At 39.5% G+C, this 21666-nt stretch overlaps 1 protein-coding gene across 9 annotated transcripts in view; it reads right to left on the bottom strand.

Annotated features, from left to right (window-relative positions):
• Positions 1 to 3938: 3938 nt before the first annotated feature.
• Positions 3939 to 21666, bottom strand: part of Rnf111 (ring finger protein 111) — a 68014-nt gene continuing 50286 nt past the window's right edge. For 5 of the 9 annotated variants that reach the window (XM_052187894.1, XM_052187896.1, XM_052187891.1 and 2 more), the window contains 7 exons: positions 18451 to 18799; positions 17340 to 17492; positions 15967 to 16093; positions 10600 to 10692; positions 9470 to 9565; positions 8106 to 8233; positions 3939 to 5639 (listed from right to left, as the gene is read on the bottom strand). In XM_052187894.1, the coding sequence (XP_052043854.1) occupies positions 5522 to 5639; positions 8106 to 8233; positions 9470 to 9565; positions 10600 to 10692; positions 15967 to 16093; positions 17340 to 17492; positions 18451 to 18799 (1064 nt within the window). In that variant the 3' untranslated portion in view covers positions 3939 to 5521. The remainder of the gene's footprint in view (positions 5640 to 8105; positions 8234 to 9469; positions 9566 to 10599; positions 10693 to 15966; positions 16094 to 17339; positions 17493 to 18450; positions 18800 to 21666) is intronic. The other 4 variants (XM_052187892.1, XM_052187893.1, XM_052187889.1 and 1 more) reach the window with 3 other exon arrangements.

Here is a 21666-nt window from a genome sequence, read left to right as displayed (position 1 = left end):
CACAGAAAATGGCCCAGTGCCAGCAGAACGACTTGAGATCAGGCTTCAATGTTTTAGTTCAAGTCTCTTCTACTGGGAAATACCAACTGCTCCCCCTTCACCCAAACCTGACATTTCCAATCTTGAGTCTAAAGGAAGAACCAGTGTTGTCTAACACTCCCAACTGAAACAGGCTGGCAGAATTACCCCTCGATCTAAATTACACAAGGATATGGGTACTCAACGGGGCAGAAATAGCTATGTATATCCCATTAATTTCAAATACCTGCTAAAGGAAATGAAAGTTCTGTGGCTGCTCTTTGTTCATTATTCTTACAATCATGGACCTCACAAATAGCTTTTTCTTGTGAAGCTTTGGTTTGGGTTGGGCAAGAAAATGTGCAAAGACGGTGGTAGTGGCACATGCCTTTAACCTTGGCACTTGAGAGGCAGAGGAATTTCTGACTTCGAGGCCAGCCTGGTCTACAGAGTGAGTTCCAGTGCAGCCAGGACTATACAAAAAACCCTGTCTCGAAAGAAAAAAGAAAGAAAGAAAGAAAGAAAGAAAGAAAGAAAGAAAGAAAGAAAGAAAGAAAGAAAGAAAGAAAGAAAGAAAGAAAGAAAGAAAGAAAGAAAGAAAGAAAGAAAGAAAGAAAGAAAGAAAGAAAGAAAGAAAGAAAGAAAGAAAGAAAGAAAGAAAGAAAGAGAGAGAGAGAAAGAAGAAAGAAGGAAGGAAGAAGGAAGAAGGAAGGAAGGAAGGAAGGAAGGAAGGAAGGAAGGAAGAAAGAAAGAAAGAAAGAAAGAAAGAAAGAAAGAAAGAAAGAAAGAAAGAAAGAAAGAAAGAAAGAAAGAAAGAAAGAAGAGAAGAGAGAGAAGAAAGAGAAGAAAAGAGAGAAGAAAGAAAAAGAAAGAAAAGAAAGAAGAGAGAAAGAAAGAAAGAAAGAGAGAAAAGAAAGAAAGAAAGAAAGAAAGAAAGAAAGAAAGAAAGAAAGAAAGAAAGAAAGAAAGAAAGAAAGAAAGAAAGAAAGAAATTAAGAAAGAAAGAAAGAAAGAAAAAATGTGTGCTTGGCAGTTTGTACTGTGGCACATGCCTGTAATTCTGATTTCATGGGAGGCTAAGGCAGGAGGATTGCTTAAGCTCATGATTCCAGCACCAGCTTGGCAGCAGACCTACCGCATCTCTAAATGAAAAGAGGCATTTTTAACAAAACCATTGGCTGTTCTTTAGGTTACTGTGGTGAATGAACTTTACAACAGTCTCATGTGTTCTAAGCTGTTTACAACTTTCTTTTTGGTTTTGGTTTCTCCAGACAGGGTTTCTTCTCTGTGTAGCCCTGGCTGTCCTGGAATTCACTCTATAGACCAAGCTGGTCCCAAACTCAAAAATCTGCCTGCCTCTGCCTCCCAAGTGCTGGGATTCAAGGCATGCACCACGATGACCTTGAATTTACTTTTTTAAATACTATTTTATTTTTTAAGATGTATTTATTTTATGTATATGAGTACTGTCTTCAGGCACATCAGACGAGGGCACTATATCCCATTACAGATGATTGTGAGCCACCATGTGGTTGCTGGGAATTGAACCTGGGACCTCTGGAAGAGGAGTCAGTGCTCTTAACCACTGAGTCATCGCTCCAGCCAGACCTTGAATTTCAAATCCTCCTGCCTCTACCTTCTGAGTAGGATTACAAGCATGCACTACAACTAGTATACTACACTGTCAGAACCCAGTGCTTCCTGAAGCCTAGGGACTCTACCACCTGAGCTACATGACCAGCACCTATGCTGGATTTAAAATGGCCAAATTGCATTGGTTTTGGGGCCTTGTACCCTGATCAGTCATCTTAGCCTTGATAGTCTCTAAGGTGGCCTGGCAGTTTCAGGATCACTGACCCACTGTGTAAAAAGGTCTAACTATTCCTTGCTAAACAGATGAAAGTGAAAAGACCCACTGTACCATCAGCTGTTCTTACTATGCAAATGAAAGCATCAGATGTCTAAGTCAGGACAGACTATTCCAGTACCACTCTCAAGCTGAATGCAGCCACAGGAAGACCACAGTGAACGATGAGCTAGACATTCCATTAGGATTGCCCAAATTGAGGCATCTGTGAGCAAATAAAAGTACTTGAAACCAAGTTTGTGGTGGTTGTCACAAACACTGACACATCTAGGGCATTTCTGTGACCTACAAAGTCTTTTGTTGCTTGTTAGTATGTTTTTGTCTTTTCATGGGGCCACAATTTGGCTAACGAACATACTCTAGTGATTGGGACATGTGATCCCTTTAAATATCTGAATTCTCAATGCTATCTTGGTATGTGCTTTCAATGGAAAGTGCATTTACCATTTCCAGAAATTTTGCCATTTGATAAGACTCTTGAAGGGGTATGTTTATACAACACAGAAGCATAAATCAGATGCATCTGGGAATCTTGAAGAGTTCTGACTCTAGTCAGAGAGAATGTTTACCTACAAAACACAGTATGTCCAGAGCAAGGTCTTGGCAAGAAGCCTACTTTTAAAACACTAGGTAGACAAAATGGCATGGCCCTGGCAAACAGGGAGCAATGGAGAAGGGTGCACAATGGTGACTTACAGCCTCTATATGCACACATATAGCCCCCCCACCCCCATTCCCCCCAACACCACCAAATGTAACTTTAGAGAGCATCAATTCTCACCCTCCAGCAGTAGCTGACTGACATAGCATTAAGCAGTGTCTATACATACTGCTGATGTGATTATAAGGTGAGAAGCAAAACACACATGGAGCACAATCTCCCATGACTATAGGACACAAGAAAACTAAAGCTCTTGTGAATGCTGAAGGTGAATCTTTTCCCCCATTTAATGCTCGGACAAAGTTGCATCAGAAATGTTAGCAGCACCTCATGATACTGCATTTGTTTTGAAAGGCCCAACTTTTAGGAATTAAAGCAATAATTTATATTCTCTTTTTAAGATTTATTTTTAGCACTGTGTTAACTTTGTGAGTGGTTTAGTAGAAAACTCCAGCACTTGAGAGGCAGAGGGCAGGTGTAGCTCTTCTGAAATTGAGGCCAGCCTAATCTAAATAATGAATTCAAAGCCAAGGCTTACATTGTGAGACCCTGTCTCACAAGAATAAAATAGTAAAACAAGCATATATAAATACCAATTATAAAACAGGCCAGGAACTTATGTATCTAAATCTCATATGTGAGAGAATTCGTATGTTCTGAAAAAGGAACCAATAGGACCCCATAGCATGGTCTCTCCACTGTAACTCTTTAAAAACCTATATATGTGTGTGTTGGGAGCAGAGTGGGGGAAAGGGGTTATGTACAAATAAGTGCCGGTTCCCGTAGAGGCCAGAGGGATCAGATCCTTCTGGAGCTTGGGACCTCTCTGATACAGGTGCTGGGAATTGAACTCACAAGCTCCCCTCTTAACCACTGAGTTACTTCTCCCTCTTAACCACTGAGTTACTTCTCCACACACATCTCTCGTTTTCACCTCTTATTCTCAACCTCTGGCACAGACTCGGGCTTTCTAATGGCAGGCAGTCCTATATGCATCACAGTCTTCTTTTTGGCTTTTCCCCAGTGAGACAGCAGACACTGCCCATCTACTCTCCTGATCTTCTATAATATAGACTGGTAATCAAAAGGTACTTTTGCCCTCTTTTTGAAGTGTTGAGCAAGGACCTCAGGACCCCTGTTGTTTAGAAATGTCTTAATATCAGGCTTCATGCTAGCTCACAAGTATACTTTTAACTATATCCACCCTCCATCTGCATGCATACTCTGTAGACACATGTTGATAATGAAATTAATGTACCATGATATTTACTAAAAGGTAAAACTGAATGGACATAAGCACCGGAATATGCAAATATTAATCAGGTGGATATCATTTGAACTCCAAAGTGTCCAACGTAAACCATTTTATAAACACTAATTATGAAACACAAAGACAATAGAAATATAAGTTATTTATTAATCAATCCACTTACAAAGCAGGTGGCTTAATGCAAGCTTATTGACATCTTCACATATGACCCATGGGAACATGTCTTCCACATACAGACAGTGGTATTACTGACTGAATGCATTTGCAATCTTGGGCATATTAAGCATATTTAAACAAATAAAATTAGGCTATCCTGTATATGAAAGTATCTTGCTAATATGCATCCTGAAGTGGATTAAAACTTCCTCCAAAGGAGAAATGTTAGTATGTTAACTTTCACTCTATATTATGTTGTAAATCTTAACTATAGAAATTAAAATTTTTAAGTCAGTGATCGACTCTTGGTAATGTATGAAGTGGGTGTCTATAACCATAGCAACAGTAGCTTGACAATATAATCTGTGCCTCACAGTATCTGCAGATTTATTGTTTTCAAGTTTAGAGAGAAATAAAACAAGAGACATGTAGATTCAGCTGACTTTATTTAAACTATAAAAAAAAAAAAATCCCTTAAAAGTGATCCTGGGACCCTTAGAAGTTCTACGAATGCATAGATACCTGCCAATGACTGAATCCTAAATTCTGAATGAATGACTTTATAAAATTAATGTAAGCAGATATCTTATTCGTGCTTAGCAGAAGACCTAACAAAATTCTACATGTCTTTTTCAATTTCCCTATTTTTTTTAAATCTGCAAGTATATACAATCCAGCTATCTCAAATTAATATTTAGTGTTCATCAACGCTGTTTCACAGCAGCAAAACCTGGGTTAGGGAATAAAGTTCCAAATGGCAGAGAGAAAGATAAATAGGGTCAAAACAGCAGTCTAAACATACGGCATCAACAGCAACTCTATCTTGCACTGTGCTGGAAGAAAGGATACACCAAGAAAATTCCTATTGATCACTCTGGTTGTCTGAGTACCACCTGCATCTGATTGACATGGGTTACATTATGTTCCCAGTATTAAGGGTGGTACTTAATTCAGAACTCCATATTGTAAATATACAGCAGCCATTTTGTCCTAATTTAATTAAGGAATGTCTTAATACACAATATTATCATTTCCTAGAGGATCTTTATACATTAAACTAAAGTACATGATTGATTAAATTAAAGGTTAGTAATGGATAAAAAAAATTCATAATTTTCAAGGTACTATGTAAAAAACAAACAAACAAACAAAAAAAAAACACCAAAAAACAAAACCAAAAAACCAAAAAAAAAACAAAAGACCACAAAATACTACTTACTAAAGCAGCTAATCTTGCCTGCAAGTTTAGGGTCACAAGCCCATAATATGTGCAAAGAAATGCAATACAAGGAATCATGCAAAAATACAGTAAAATGATACAGGAAGTAATGTCAAATCTAGAAAAAAAAACACAAAAGCTTTTATAAATACATCAAAATCAACTGTGTACATAAGTTGTAGGTCTAGCGGTAGCTGTACCATGTAGCAGAGTCAGCACTCCAAATTCAAGGCTTCCAGATCTGCGCAGGTAAGTCATGCCATCTTTGGTTGACTGCAGTACCAGGAAGGATGGGAATGAGAGGGACAGCAAGAGTTCTGAAACACAATGTCAACTTTCACTTGGCAGCTGGGCCTCAATGTCCACTCTGCATATGGGGCACTTCTTATTGGTGATCAGCCACTGATCAACACACACTTGGTGGAAAAGGTGCATACATGGAAGGCGCCTATCGTTGAAGAAAACAAAAACCAAAAATTAATTTCATAATTCTATAGGGTATTGATTTGCAAATTCATGTTACACCTAGTAATTCAAGAGTTACAAAGTTACTAAGTATCTTTCTCTTACAAAGGCTAGGGCTGGCAGGATGGCTCAGAGGGCAAAGTAATTGCTGTGCAAGCCTGACAACCTGACCTCAGATCTTCAGAACCCACATGAAAAACAGCATGCAACGGCATGCCACATCTGCAGTCCAGGACACCCCATCTAAGGATATGGGATAGAGACAAATTCCTCAGAAGCTGGATAGCTAGGTAGCCTGGTGCATACAATAGTGAACAAAAACAGAAACCCTGTGTCAAAGGAGGGAGAAGGTAGGAACCAAGGTTGTCCTGACCTCAACATGTGTACTGTGGTACTTATATGCTTGCACACATCTTCTCTAAGAAGAATTACTCATTATAAAACTGGTATTTTAACTAAAAATAGCTTTGAGATTAAGGAAAATAAATAACTTTTATACAGTTTTTAAAAACTGGCATTTAGACAATACAATGAACGAGTTACCAAAATAAATAACTGGTCGTGTTTATGGAAACAAACTATATAAAACACCTGCTAAGTGTCAGGTCAAGCAGCAATGGCAATTACTCTAGTTTTGTCTTGTAGTTGAGTGGCCAGTGTGCTGGAGATGAAGATACCCTGTTGTGTGATGCTGCAAACACTTTGAGCTGTCAAATCATTATAATACTTGTGAAGATTCTTTGAAATAGTCATTTACATGTCTCTGCTGTAGAAATTAAAGATCACTGTAACATGTAACATTACTTCAATCCTGGAAGTATTTAGACATTAGGCTAAACATTCCTGATGTAAGGAATACTGTTTTCTTAGGGCAACTGGGCCACTTAGCAAAATGCTACTGCTTTATAGGTGGGCTAACAGGAGATGTTCACTTCAGAATAGCACACCAAATTGCCAATTAGAAACTGAAAAATAAAGCTGACAGATAAGACCAGGTAACACTAAACCTAAATTTAAGAGTAGGATGAAACTGCTGCTTAGGTAACTTTCTACTTAGTATTAAGAGTTGCTATTTGCATCCCAATAGCCTAACATGTCTCACAAATAAACCTACAAGTTCTCTCTTCCTTCTTGGACACTCCCAGACACCATAAAGAGACTGGCTTAATAACTGGAAAGATAGTTTAAAAAAAAAATCACAGGGGCTGGAGAGATGGTTCAACAGTTAAGAGAATGCCAACAGCTCTTCCAGAGGGCCACAATTAAGACTCCCAGCACCCAGTTCCAGGAGATCCAATGCTCTCCGCTGGCCTCCTTGGACACATGCACATACATGATGTACAAATGTATATGCACACAAAACTATATATATGAAAAATAATAATACATTCTTAGCAACTTAAAAAATACCCTTTTTGTATTGTCCACAATGTAGTGGACAATAATTTGTCATTTTTCCACTCTCAGCTACTAGTTGAAGAGGTTATGATAAAAATATCCTCACAGAGAGAAAATTACTACCCATAGCTCTGATATATTTGATGTTACATTATGTTAGTACTTTAAAAGTCAAGATGGTAACAAAATAATCATCTTGGTAATTAAGAAAATACTTTCAAGCCAGGCGGTAGTGGTGCACGCCTGTAATCCCAGCACTCTAGGAGGCAGAAGCAGGCAGATTTCTGAGGCCAGCGGGGTCTACAGAGTGAGTTCCAGGACAGCCAGGACTATACAGAGAAACCCTGTCTCAAAAAAACCAAACCCACAAAACAAGAACAAATAAACAAAAAAGCCCAAAAAACAAACAAACAAAAACCTTTCAAATAATAATACTAGGTTAAGACCAGAACACTGCTAAATCACAAAAGAGTATAGTTATGTTGGACATAGAAGCACAGGCCTGTTATCCCAGCACTCAGAGAGACAGAGGCAGATAGATCTCTGTGAGCCAGAGGCCAGTCAGGGCTTATAGTGAGACCCTGTCTCAGAAAACTGAGAGAAATAAAAATGCTGTCAATAAAGGGCATACCAATGATCTCGACCTCTTAAAATCCAGAGAGCAAAATCTTCTCAAACTGTCACTCCTGTACGATTTACAAAAGACACTGTTTACTACAGAAGTGCCCTGCCTAGACTCTGCTGCGGCCCAGACAGGAAGTGTACTCTCTCCTCCATGCTTCTGTTGTCTCTATTGAGACTCTGATCCGATTATTTTTTGCTTACAGAGCTGGCAAGGGTACATCAGCAATAGTCTTTACTTAGTTTCCAGTTTACTTTTAAATACATGCCCTTTTAAGACCTATTGATCTACTTGTGAATCAATCACCTATCTGTGGTACTGAGGCACACAGCTGCCAGGACTGTGCAACCAGGCAAGCACTTTGCCACTGAGCCATAATCCAGTCCTTTCTATTTAAGAGTAGACTTTAAGTAAGAAATCTCTAGTTACCTCACATCTTCACCTTCCTCTAAAATAGACAAACAGATAGTACATTTTTCCTCTGTGTCTTCCTCAGTCCCTTCTTCCCCATCTTGTTTGCAGTGCAGTTTCCTCTGTGAGAACCAATCAGTTGTTACCTTATTAGCAGAGATGACATTATTGAACAACTGAGTAAAATCTGTGTTTATTTAAAACAAACAAGAATAAAACAAGACCACATACTCATATGCAACTTATATCCTATACAACACTGTCATGAATTAACAGATGAATGGAGTGAATACCAATTATTTATTGACTCCTCAAAGTCTGCATGAGAAAAGTCATATTGTAACAAATTCTCTAGGTTAAACCCTATTACTGTTAATGCATGATGATGATACTCTGTAGAATTACTATTTAAACATAGTTAAGTAAATTATGCTTCTAATGACTATTTCAAACACCTTTATAGATTAATTTCAATAACACAGCTAGTTTAGACAGGACATAGTTAGTGGTAATACCTGACTGACACTCTCAAAAAACATGAAAAATAGCAACAGTAATTCCCATATTCACTGTTCTCATGCAACACTAAGCATTATCTGTTCACTGTAAACAGCTAAATTTTACAAGTCTAATTTGGAATTTCCACATAACACTACACAGAGTGAAGGTTAAAGTTATGGGAAATAAGATCTAAACACTGGTGAAGAGGCCTGGCTATGTGTTTTACCTGTGGTTTTTTTTTTTTTTTGTTTAGTTGTTTTTTGTTTTGTCCCCCCCCCCCCCTAACTGTTTTTATTGTTGCTTGTTTTATTTTGTAAACCCAAACTGGCCTCGAACTCATGCAATCCCGTTGTTTAGGCTTTCTACTGCTGGGATTACAGGTGTGGCCACAACATTAGATAAGAAAGAGTAGTTTAAAAGATTGTAGTATTAATATGTGATGGAATTTTACACAAGATACTACAGGGAAGATTAAAGTTCGACATGGCAGTCACACCTGTAATGGCCACCTCTAAGGCTGAGGCAGAAGCTCAAATGTAAGGCTAGCCTGGACTACATAGCAATACCTTGTCATCTGAACCAGAGAAAGCAGAGAGCTTGTAACAAATATATCCTAGATATCCCCTTATAGCTTTCTTTTTAAACTAGAAGAAACAGTATACACATATAAATATTTTAAGAGTATTATCTTGGACAATACTTAAGAAATCTATGACTTTCTGTCTGAATAGGATAATCAGGGATTATGTGCAGAGATTTCAGATTCAGAGGTGTATGCTTCAACCAGTTTTTCACCATGGAATCCTGGACTCAAGGGTCTATAACATTCCATTTCATGCATTTGCATACCAATGTAGGCATTTTGTTGAATAAATCCTCACCTTTTTATATTTATGTGGATATGTGCATCTTTCAATTGTTCCCTGGGAGGCTCCACGATTGACATTTCCTAATCTTTCTTCCAGATGAATCAATTCCTGAAAGTAATAATTAGTATTAAAACCACAATGAATATTCCTTTGAGAGTATTGTCAATTATATAAATGCAACAAATGTAAATATTCACAACCCAGCATATTATAAATGCTGGCGTTGAAGTGCTAGCCTTATAAATAAGGACATGACCATGTGGCACTGTGTGCACATGGGGGCAGAAGCTGAATCCTGTCCATTACATCAAAGACACCAAAGCTGTCCCAAGTAACACCAACCATAAGTGAGATCCAAAGCTGCACCCAAATCACTTGGCTTTCCTTTTTCCAGACTGTTTCTCTATAAAAGCTGGGTGAAAACAATTATGACTTTCCTGTCACATTAAAATGGTTCTTTATTGGATGTTTATACTGATTTAGTAGTTTTTATTGTTGGTTTTTTTTTTTTTTTTTTTTTTTTTTTTTTTTTTTTTAAATTTTAAGTGGATAGGTATTCTCCCTGTAATACAGTTGTGTACCACATGCATGCCTGGTATCTTTTTTTTTTGAGACAGGGTTTCTCTGTATAGCCCTGGCTGTCCTGGAACTCACTCTGCAGACCAGGCTGGCTTCGAACTCAGAAATCCACCTGCCTCTGCCTCTGCCTCCCAAGTGCGGGGATTAAAGGCATGTGCCGCAGCCGGCGGCGCCACCACCACCACCACCACCACCGTCCGGCATATGCCTGGTATCTGAGGAGGCCATAGGTAACAGTGAATCCCCTAGAACTGGAGTCACAGACTGTTCTAAGCCACCATGTGGATACAAGGACCTAAACCTCTGGGTCCTTTAGAAGAACAGTCAGTGATTTTGCACCACTGCCAGGCTGTACTCATTCTATTTTAAATAGTTACTTCTGACCTTAAGATACTGTTCATATATTTCTGTGTAAGTCCCAGAAACAGCACGGGAACGCCACACATTTTGTTGCCTTCTGATTCCCAGTCACAGTAGCTGTAATACTTAGTCGTGAACACATAATAAGTTCAGTATGCACTAAAAACTCCATGACAAATATCTTCACTTATTTTATTTCATACCTCAAAATTGCCCCTAAAAGGACCTCTGAATGATGCTCCATCCAATCCTGAAGAAATGTAACGGATGTGAGGATAGCCTGCCATGTCAGGGACCTGTTTATGATATAAGAGATGGATGAAGTCAATTAAGATTTGTGATTTTTAAGAACTTTGAAGATATTCAACTGTCTTAGTTTGGGTGTTACTGCTGTGAACATCATGACCAACACAAGTCTTATAAAAGCCAATATTTAATTCCCAGAAGATTGCACCTTAGTGATGTTGGCTTCTAAATTATCACCACTAATTTCTTAGCTCTAGCTAATCAGCATCAATTGGCCCAGTAGTCTCCTTCTCTTGACTATAAAGCCAGAGCCACATGGCTGAAGCTGCTTGCTTCCTGAGTTCTGCTGCTTGCAGGAGCTGGAACATGATCCCCTTGTACTATTACATTTTCACCAGCTTCCTCTTTACCTAAACCTGTCATCCTGGATCTTGCCCTACAGACTGACCTTGAACTCAAAAGATCTGCATGCCTATCCTCTGAGCATAAGGGTGTGCACTACCATGCCTGGATTCAAGCTTTCCTTCACCTAGAATTTGCTGTCTCAGGCTGGCCTTGAACTCAGGCTGCAGCTTGGCTTTATCTGCTGGAATTAAAAGCGTGTACCACACCTGGAACTAAATTTAGGTGTAGAATCTTGTCAAAAGGTCAATTCTCCCTTAATCTTGCCATGAGATCATTACTTTCTTAATTCAATTTAATATCCCTGAACACAGGATTCAGCCCCATTTCACTTCCTGGTGCCCTTTAACACTCAAACCAAATATTTTATATTTTCCCTTTCTCAGCTTGCTATGCTTGTTTAAAATGGCTTTTCATGAGACTTAACCAGAGAACAAAGTCTATGATGGGCCTTTCTGAGTCTTCCTTTGTCAGTGCAATTAAGCTGAGTCTCTTTACTTTAGCTTCAGGTAGACTCTTCAAACAAGGGCAAAAAGCAGCCACATTCTTCACCAAAAAACCCACAAAAACAGTCTCTAGGCCAGAGGCTGAAGTTTTTCTCCACTGAAACCTCTTGCGCCAGATCTGTACAGTTCAAATAACTCACAGCAACAAAGTCTTCCATATTCCTACTAGAATAGCCCATTAAGCCCCACTTAAAGCATTCCACTGCTTTCTAAATCCAAAGTCCCCAAATCCACATCCTTTTAAACAAAAGCATGGTCAGGCCTATCACAGCAATATCCCAGTCCATAGTACCAACTTCTGTCTTAGGGTTTTACTGCTGTGAACAGACACCATGATCAAGGCAAGTCTTATAAAAGACAACATTTAATTGGGGCTGGCTTACAGATTCAGAGGTTCAGTCCAGTATCCCCAAGGCAGGAACATGGAAGCATCCAGACAGGCATGGTGCAGCAGGAGCTGAGAGTTCTATATCTTCATCTGAGGGCTGCTGGTAGAAGACTGACTTCCAGGCAGCTAGGGTAAGGGCCTTAAGCCCACGTCCACAGGGACATACCCACTCCAATAAGGCCTCCCAATAGGGCCACTCCTTGGGCCAAGCATATACAAACCATCACATCAGCCTCCATTCAATTCATACAGTCAGCTCAAAAGACAAGACATAACTCCAACTATACATTCTATTAAGAGGACAGTTAGGCTCCCCTTAAAATACAACCTTATACAAAGAACTCTGCATATAGATGGATGCTGGGAAACATACTCATTCCTGGTTACTCAGAAGGCTAAGGTAACGTAGACTGAGGTAGTTTGAGGCTAGCTTTTCAAAGTCATCCTGGGCTGCATAGCAAAATACAGTCCCTCTTTAAAAAAAAAAAGCCAGGCTCATGCCTTGGATTCCCAACACTCAGGAAACAGAGGCAGGTGATCTCTGAGTTTAAGGATAATCTGGTCTACACAGTGAGTTCCAGAACAGCCAGGGCTACCCAGAGAAACCCTGTCTCAGAAAATAAATAAGTAAATTAATTCATTAATCAGTTAGTTAATTTTGTAAATGCTCAAGTTTACTAAGCTGATGGTCTCTTGGTAGAAGCAAAGGAACTTGAAAGAAATGAAAGCTTTCATAAGATCATGTCAACCTCTAAGTAGTAAAAAACATGGAATTTTCTTTACTACCCATCTTGATTCTGTCAGTGAATCTAATTTTAATAATTAAAAAATAAAATCCAGAGTTGGAGAGATAGCTCAGTAGTTAAGAGCACTGACTGCTCTTCTAGAGGTCCTGAGTTCAATGCCCAGCAACTACATGGAGACTCACAACTATCTGTAACAGGATCTGGTATCTTCTACGGGTCTGTCTGAAGACAGTTACAGTGTACTCATATACATAAAATAAGTAAATAAATCTTTAAAAAACAAACAAACAAACAAACAAATAACCCCTGTTCTGTTTAGTATAGTAAGTCCTGAATATTTCAGATTCCATTTTCTGTGAGCTGGCCATAGGTTAAATGTATTTGTTATGCTGGGAACACTTGTTCTTTATGGTCATTTATGGCCATGCAGTGTGTTGAGAAACTAGTACTGATTGACTTGCTGCTGCCAGTGATGTTGAATAGACGCAGCCTTATCAGCTTTTCTGCATTTATTTAGCGGCATGCTTCTCCCATGACACTTTCAACCACATGCTTTCTTTCATGTTTAATGTAGGTCCGAATACAGATGTCAGGCACTGTTTAAGGATTCTATACCAAGGGTTCTATGAAGGCTGTGTTTTACCTGGAGAGCAAACATGTCAGGTAAGTTTTGCTCAGGTACGTATGCACTGTAGTACTACTACTGCATGCTCTCTATGAACAAATCAACATACGTTAGGTCAGCGATTGAACAGAAACAAGGACAAACTAAGGATCACGACAAGGTGCTTACAGCATTGTGCAGCATTATAGCAGCAGACACTGAAAGTCAACTGAATGTATGAAGGAGGAGACAGCACTACTGTGGCTTTATAAGTAATTATAAATTTATAAATAAATCTCCAACATGATTTTAATTGTTTTTTTAAATTTTTCTCCAACATGATTTTTAATTGGTAATTTATTTATTTTATGCACATCAGTGTTTTTTCCCTGCATGGATGATGGAGTTGGATCTCCTGGAACAAGACTTATAGACAATTGTAAGCTGCCATGTGGGTTGCTGGGAATTGAACCTGAGACATCTGGAAGAGCAGCTAGTGCTCTTAACCAGAGACATCTACCTCTCCAGCCTGTGCTGGATTTTTAATCAGTGTGTGCTCAATCAAAACACACTTATAGTAGACTATAATATACTGACAACTCACATGTGAAAAATAATTCAAAATAAACAAACAATTTAAAAAAGCACTAGCTCTTTGCCTCCAATGGCATGTGACATGATCTGCAGCTTTACTTGTAACTGAGATCTCACTGGGCAAGCAACAGCTTCCTCCAGGTAACAGAAAGAGCCATTCTGCCTACATATGTGACTCTCTTCTGAAACCCTTTTCCTGTCTCTTTCCTCTACCTTCTGTGGATGCTTCTCCTCCTATTCAAACTTAAGTCTTCTCTTTTCCCTTACCTGTTCCATACTTAATTGATTACTCCTTATTTCTCTCTCTGAACAAGTAATCCTACTGGCTTTCTGTCAAGTCAAAACATTTCCGTTCCTCCAAATCTCAAAGTCCCTTAATACTGGAATTTCTGGCAATTCTGCCCTTCATAGCCAACCTACAAGTAATGCATATTTACTGTCTGCAAGTTCTCATCTTTCTTAAAAAATATTCCAGTGTGTCTTGGTGGTAGAGTGCTTACCTAGAAAGCACAGGACCATGAGTTCAATTCTACTACCTCAATAAAGGAAGGCGATTAGAAGGAGACAGAGGGAAGAAAAGAAAATGTAATCATGTCCCTTCTTACCAGTTAGTTATACTACTGACACAATCCATTCCAATGTCAAGACTTTCTAAATTTTATTCTTTTTGTGTGACACTACTGACCATAAAAGTTTATAAAAATAAAAAATAATCTTGCTTTCTCTCTCAGCTTTGGAGGCAGTTCTTGTCATTGAATTGAGGTACACAGTCATTTGGTTGCTCTATTTCTACTGTCTATTTACCCAACTTCTACATTCTTTCTGAAAATCTACTCCTCCTCTTTGGATTCCTTGGCACACTGCATGGCATCTTGCCAGGTCAAAAACATATCCTTAGTCCAGAGCAAAAAAATTTTACTGGACACAGCTATCTCAGATTTAGCAGGTCTAAAATCTCCCACCTAAACCTTTCTCAGGCCATCTAATATTCTCCAACACAGTGAGACCTGGAGTCAGTCTAAGTACTACTCATTGTGTCCTGGTGCTTTTTCTGACATCTGCCAGTGCTTTTATTTCAGGCACTTAATTACTTTTAGGTCATCTACTGCAAAACTTGAAGGGCTTTCTGTCTTCCACCTCTAAATCTACTTTTCCCATAATTAAGGAGGTGTGACTCTTTTGAGGATTATCAGATTAAATCACTCAAAAAGCATAAATACAATCAGAACATATCAGGTAGGAGGCAGAGGCAGGCATTATCTCTGCATTTGAAGCCAGTGTGGTCTATATATTAAGTTCAAGGACAGCCAGGGCTACTTAGAAAGACTATGTTTCAAAATAAAACAACAGCAACAACAAAATATCTTCTGTGGCTGCTGTATCCCAGTTTCTTGTCAGAACAGCTTCATATTCATATTCATATTCTGTCTCTCTCAGTGGTGCTGAAAGCAGGCTTATGAGTTCATGAGTGCTGGGCCAAAAACAATCTGGCTGAGCTGCTCCAGCCAGTATATCTGGAAACACTAGCTTACACAGACTGGTGGTGCTTGTTATTGTCTGACAGCCTTAATTTCTGCAAAAGCAGCACCCCAAAATCCAAAACTGCCTAGCACAAGGGACAATGAGCCTCTCTGTAGTGTCTCTCCCTACAACACAGAGTACTTCCTTTCCAATTCATGTCTATAGTTAGTATTACAAATAATGTTTAACATTGTAACAACAAAATATGCATCTGTCAATCAGAAGGAGCTACACTATGATGGCATCAAAACAGATCCAATCCATTGATGGCAAATTCACCAATGCATAGATGCATCTCAATGACAGCAGGCCATGGTCATCTTGGTGTGCAGAAAAGCCTACTTCTTGGCATTTTGTACATCAAGAGTATATTTTATAATTCAAATTACAAACCCAGATTTCAATATACCTATTTTTATAGAATAGCAGGCTAATTAGGAGAATTATTCCTAAATTCTAGTAAACCATCTACTGTACCTAAATATTTTAATACAATACTTAATAAGAAAAGGGATGTTACTTTTAAGACAAATGTTTCATAATATTAATAATTCTCAATTTACCATTAAAGGAAGTGCTCCTAACTGGAGGTGATGAAGTCGAGGCGGGGCGTGGTAATGGGCCAAGTGAGGGTGCAGAGCACCAGGTGTGTAGGTAGCTGCAGTTACTCCAGCTTCAATCCCCAGTTCCCTGAGAAAGAAGGAGAGCAGTTTACTTTGTGTCTTCCTTACAGTTTCTTTAGTGCCAACAGAAATGGAAACATAGACTTACATTTCAAAAATCCTCTAGAGGTTCTTTCTTATAAAGCCAAGGCAATTAGAACTTAGCCCTCAGACTTTACTAATAATTTTAAGTACATTTCAGAAATAAATGTTCAAAAAGCTTCATCGTGTAAGCATAAGCAGAGGGTAGTTCAACTTGGTTTTATTCACAAAAGTAAGAGGGATAATGAGTGGCTCCTAGGGTCTTTTCTGACCAGGGACCTGGCTCTCCTCAAGGACCACACCAAATAGAGCTGACTCAGTTGCCTCATCTAATGTGAAACATGCTCCCCCAGGCCTATTTTTGCTGGGTTCTGGGTGTTGGTCACAATTACACAAGCTTCTACATCCAAACACTGTTAAATGCCTAAAAGCCAGAGTGGCCACATTGCAAGAAAAGCAGAAATGGCTTATGCTGAAGGTCTGCTCCCTTACTACCACTCTGTACTGTAACTGCAGCAAGCAGATTAAAAAGAAAACTTTAAGCAAACCCATTTCATTTCTTCAGAACACAAACCAGATTCTCCTTTCAATGGTAGACACTGCAGGTGGGACAAACACAAGCATTACCAGGGAGGTGGGTAAAGCAGGGTCCTGAGTCTGACCTGAGACAGACAGACACGAAAACAGGAGAAGCTCAAGCCTCTCCTCTACAGAATCTGTTAAAGATTCCCTCAGCTGTAGAGAGCTGGAGTGTGGATAGAAGGAAGCACAGAGGAAGACAAAGACTGTGGTCAACAGAAAGAAACATTCAGTTTAACAGGACTAAGTTCTGGGTTTCTACAGTGTGCCCTGGTGGCTAAATTGGCAGCAATAGACAGATTCTCAAAACTAATTACAAGGGGGGGGATTTTAAATGTCATCAGAGAAATGATAAATACTGAGGTATGGATACACTACTTAACCTGAGTCGATCCTTCCACAATGAACGAAGTCCACACAATTATTATCTGACACAAAACCAACAGCTCTTTCCCTGATTCAAGTGGCTTGTGCCCCAGAACTCAAGATTTTGTTTTCTTTCTGGGTCTTATCACCCAGAGATGACTACTCCCAGCAGAACTCTTTCCACATTGCTGTTCATTGAGACATGCACTCCACTGCAAAGCATTTCTTCCCCCACTCTTACCAGAAGCTGCTTAGCACACTTGGAAGTAAAGAAAGAAGGTACTGACCAGGCAGTTCTCTCTGGAGCCTGGCGAGGATGTGAAGACATGGTTTGAGGCACATGAATATGATGCCCATGGCCATAGTTTGGATGCATCCTATGTGGATGGGGCGGGGGCCGTTCATGTGCCCGCCTGGAAACACAGAACACAAAAAGACCACTGGAAATAATTGAATAATTGGTTATTTCTTAATGTAGGAAAAAAAATCCTTTTATGAAAATCTACAGATAATCATGAAATTAATTTACACTAAGAAACATATATTTTAAAAAACTATTAAATGAAAAAAAAGTCCATGATACTCTCTATAAAAACTTACTGCTCATTTATTTTAACATCTCTAATTTAAGTATCCCAGAATCCAGGGATAGTGGTGCAAACCTTTAATCTCAGCACTTGGGAAGCAGAAGCAGAAAGAAGCAGCTGGGTTTCTAATAAGATCAGGTCTACATGAGACTCTGTCTTAAAACCAAAACACAACAGCTAAATAAACAAACAAACAAAACATTCCATAAGAAAGGTTTCACATTCTCCTGAAACTTCTCCAATACATATAATTGGAGAATATATTTAATTAGGAGAATAGCAGAATGAAAATATAACTTTAAATCTTAAGCAACTAAAAACAAATGTCATATGTACAAACCAGTTAGATAGTTAGATATACCATATAAACATATAAAACAGGATAGAAAATTTTATTTTGCTACTACATTCATTTCTTTTTGTGGGCTTTTTGAGACAGAATTTCTTGTGTATCCGGGACAACATCTCACCCTGTGGCACCCCCACCTACAACACCAGAGTCTCTAGTGATAAAATCTGGTCTATTAGGTGCAAGGCCATGGAATTCCACAACCCCTGCTTAAAAAAAAAAAAAAGTTTTTCCTAAGCTGAAGCTTTACTAGTCATGCTGCTTTCTTTGCTATGTCTCATTTTGTTTCCCCAACTAGGTGTGATGGTATGTATCTTAGCACTATGTAGCTATGGCAGGTTTAAAAATTCAAGGCCACTCTGGCATATACAGTGAAACCTAGTTTCAAAACATAAAACATTTCATACTTGAAAGATCAACAGAACATGAAGAAAAGCATTTTCTTAAAACCACGAGACCTACGTTGGATGCTGCATCATCCTCCTCCTCTGAACTTCCATCCTCTGCATCACTTCATGAGGGTGCAGTCTCTGGGCTGAAGGCGCTGGGGCTGGAATATGGTGTGAAATTGGCTGGTGAGCAGGAGGAAGATGCTGAGGGATGGGAGCAGCTGTACTGCCTAAATGTGTTGGGGGCGGGGGCGCCACAGGGTGAGATGCTGCATGAGAAGATATCTGAGAATGGAACGCATGGACCGGATGCGGAATCACATAATCCACTTGAGGGGGAGGCTGGGTCTGAGGAGGGGCATTTCCATGAGAGTGAGGGCAAGCTGAGGCTTGATGGTGCAGTGGTCTTGTCAAGGAAGCATCTGCAAGAGAAAGTGTTTCCTGTCAGTACTTATAGCTCTACTTCAGTCACAGCATAACAACTTTATACATTTTTACCATCACACAGTCACCAATGTTTTGATTTGATTGTCATCATTTTTACTAATAGGTTGGTATGTATTTTTAATGATTTATTTATATATGTATTTTATATATGTAAGTGCTCTTATATAAATGCATGTATGTCTGCATGACAGAAGAGGACATCAGATTCTATTAAAGGTGGTTGTAAGCCACCATGTAGGTGATGGGAATTGAACACAGGTCCTTCGACAAAGCAGCCAGTGCTTGGATGGAAAGCCATCTCTCCAGCATGCATACATGTGTAGGCATGCATGCCTATTTTTGTAACATGTGTAGGTGCCTTTGGAGGCCTGAAGAGGGAATCCTGAAGCTGGAATTACATTACAGGTGGTTGTAGATTTGGGTAACTAAACTCAAATGCTCTAGAAAAACAATATCATTCCTTTTCTTAATTTTTATTTTATGTGCACTGGTATTTTGCACCCATGTATGTCTATGTTAGGGTATCATATCTTGGAGTTATAGACAGTTGTGAATTAACATGTGGATCATGGGAATTAAACCCGGATCCTCTGGAAGAGCATTCCAGTGGTACATACTGGGTTCAGGCCAGGACAAAACTGAATCCCACAAGTATAAATTTGATATTTGAGAAAGTACCTTGTTACATAATCAAAACTGACTTCAAACTTGTACCTTTCCCACTTCAGCCTCCTGTGTGTTAGAATTACAAGCATGCAAACACTTTCTAAATACGTCTCACTTTCCTTAATGATTTACTGTTGATGGAGAGCTGTACAGAGAGGAAAGGGAGTCTTAAGTCCCACACCCCACCACAACTGTGAAACACTTCTATTGCTGTCCTTGCCTTTCCACACCTTAGGTCACATATTGTGCTACAGACATATAAGAAGGCCTGTTTCTGCATATTTCTGTCTATGTGCACATGTTCTTGCATATGCAAGAGTGTGTGTGTGTGTGTGTGTGTGTGTAAGCCAAAGTTAGACATAGAATGTAGTTATTATTTTTTCTTTTTCTTTTTTGGTTTTTTTGGATTTGGTTTTTATGAGACAAGGTTTTTCTGTCTAGCCCTGGCTGTCCTGGAGCTCACTCTGTAGACCAGGCTGGCCTCGAACTCAGAAATCTGACTGCCTCTGCCTCCCAGGGTGCTGGGATTACAGGCGTGCACCACCACTGCCCAGTGAATGTAGTTATTATTAACTCTTGTGCTGACCAGTTTTATATTAACTTGACACAAGCTAGAATTATCAGAAAGGAGGAAACGTCAATTGAGAAAATGCCTCTAAGAGACTCAGCTGTAAGGCATTTTTTTAAATTAGTGACTGATAGAGGAGTGCCCAGATCACTGCGGGTTGTGCCATCCCTGGGTTGGTAGTCATAGGGTTTATAGGCAAACACGCTGAGCAAGCCAAGAGGAAGAAGCCAGTATGCAGCACTCCTCCATGGCTTCTGTATCAGCTACTGCCTTCAGGTTCCTGCCCTGAATTCCTTCAATAAAGAATAGCAATGTGGAAGTGTAATACAGATAAAACCCTTCCCTCAAGTTGCTTTTGGTCATGGTGTTTCATAATAGCAACAGAAACAAACCCTAACTACGACAACTCACCACTTTATTGTTTTAAAGGTTTTCTCACTGGGAAATGGGGCTCAATGACTCAGTGAGGTTAATCCGCTAGCCAATATAACCTTAGGGATCTTCCGTTCTTGGTCTCCCAGCACTTGTATATCAGGTACACCACCATACTAAGTTTTTTTCCCATGGGTTTTAAGGATGGAACTCAGGTCCTCAAGCATGCACAACATGCACTTTACTGACAGCCCTCCTAACCCAGCATCTGGGAGATATTCTAGGTATGCAATCTGGAGCCACAGCTAATTCTCTGGTTCACTGCCTTTTTGTTTTTTGCTTTTTCCCCCAAGACAGGGTTTCTCTGTGTAGTCCTGGCTGTCCTGGAACTCACTCTGTAGTCTAGGCTGGCCTTGAACTCAGAAATCCGCCTGCCTCTGCCTCCCAAGTGCTGGGATTACAGGCGTGCACCACCTCGCTCAGCTCTCATTGTCTTTTAAGCTACTATTTTTCTTAATTTGCAAAACTATACTTATTTGTCTCTGTGTCAGTGGGCACACATAAAGACATATTTGGAGGGCAGAGGAGAACTATATGGCAGTATTCTTGGCATGGTTTATAATTTTTAAAAATATTTTTCTTGCCCAACACTCCTTTTCGTTCAATTTTCTCAAAGACTTTTTACTAAATCAATGCTTTACTCTTCAAGAAGAGTAGGTGATAAAGCAGGTTATTGCTAATCACCTCTCTCCAACTCACACCAAATGCCCGGCCGCTTCCAGAACCTTTTCAACACTGTGTTCATGACTTTTACAGGTCAAAGTTCTGCTTAGCAAACATTCTAAGAGACAGCCTGCCGCCTGCACAGGCCACCTGCTCTTCAGTCCCCATTCTTACCCGTTACTTTTATTATGTTTTGGTTCGGTTTCTCATCACAGGGTCTCACTAGGTAGCCCAGATTGGCTTCAAATTTAAGATTCTTCTGTCTCTAGCTGGGTGTTGGCGGTGGCACACGCCTGTAATCCCAGCACTTGGGAGGCAGAGGCAGGCGGATTTCTGAGTTCGAGGCCAGCCTGGTCTACAGAGTGAGTTCCAGGACAGCCAGGGCTACACAGAGAAACCCTGTCTAGAAAAACCAAAAAAACCAAAAAAAAAAAAAAAAACCCCAAAAAAAACAACCAACCAAACAAACAAAAAAACAAAAAACAAAAAAACTTCCACTTGTCACAAAGAAGG

The sequence above is a fragment of the Apodemus sylvaticus genome, chromosome 7 (assembly GCF_947179515.1).
Source record: "Apodemus sylvaticus chromosome 7, mApoSyl1.1, whole genome shotgun sequence".
In the NCBI taxonomy this organism is placed as follows: Eukaryota; Metazoa; Chordata; class Mammalia; order Rodentia; family Muridae; genus Apodemus; species Apodemus sylvaticus.
This window is presented reverse-complemented; position numbering and strand designations above follow the sequence as displayed.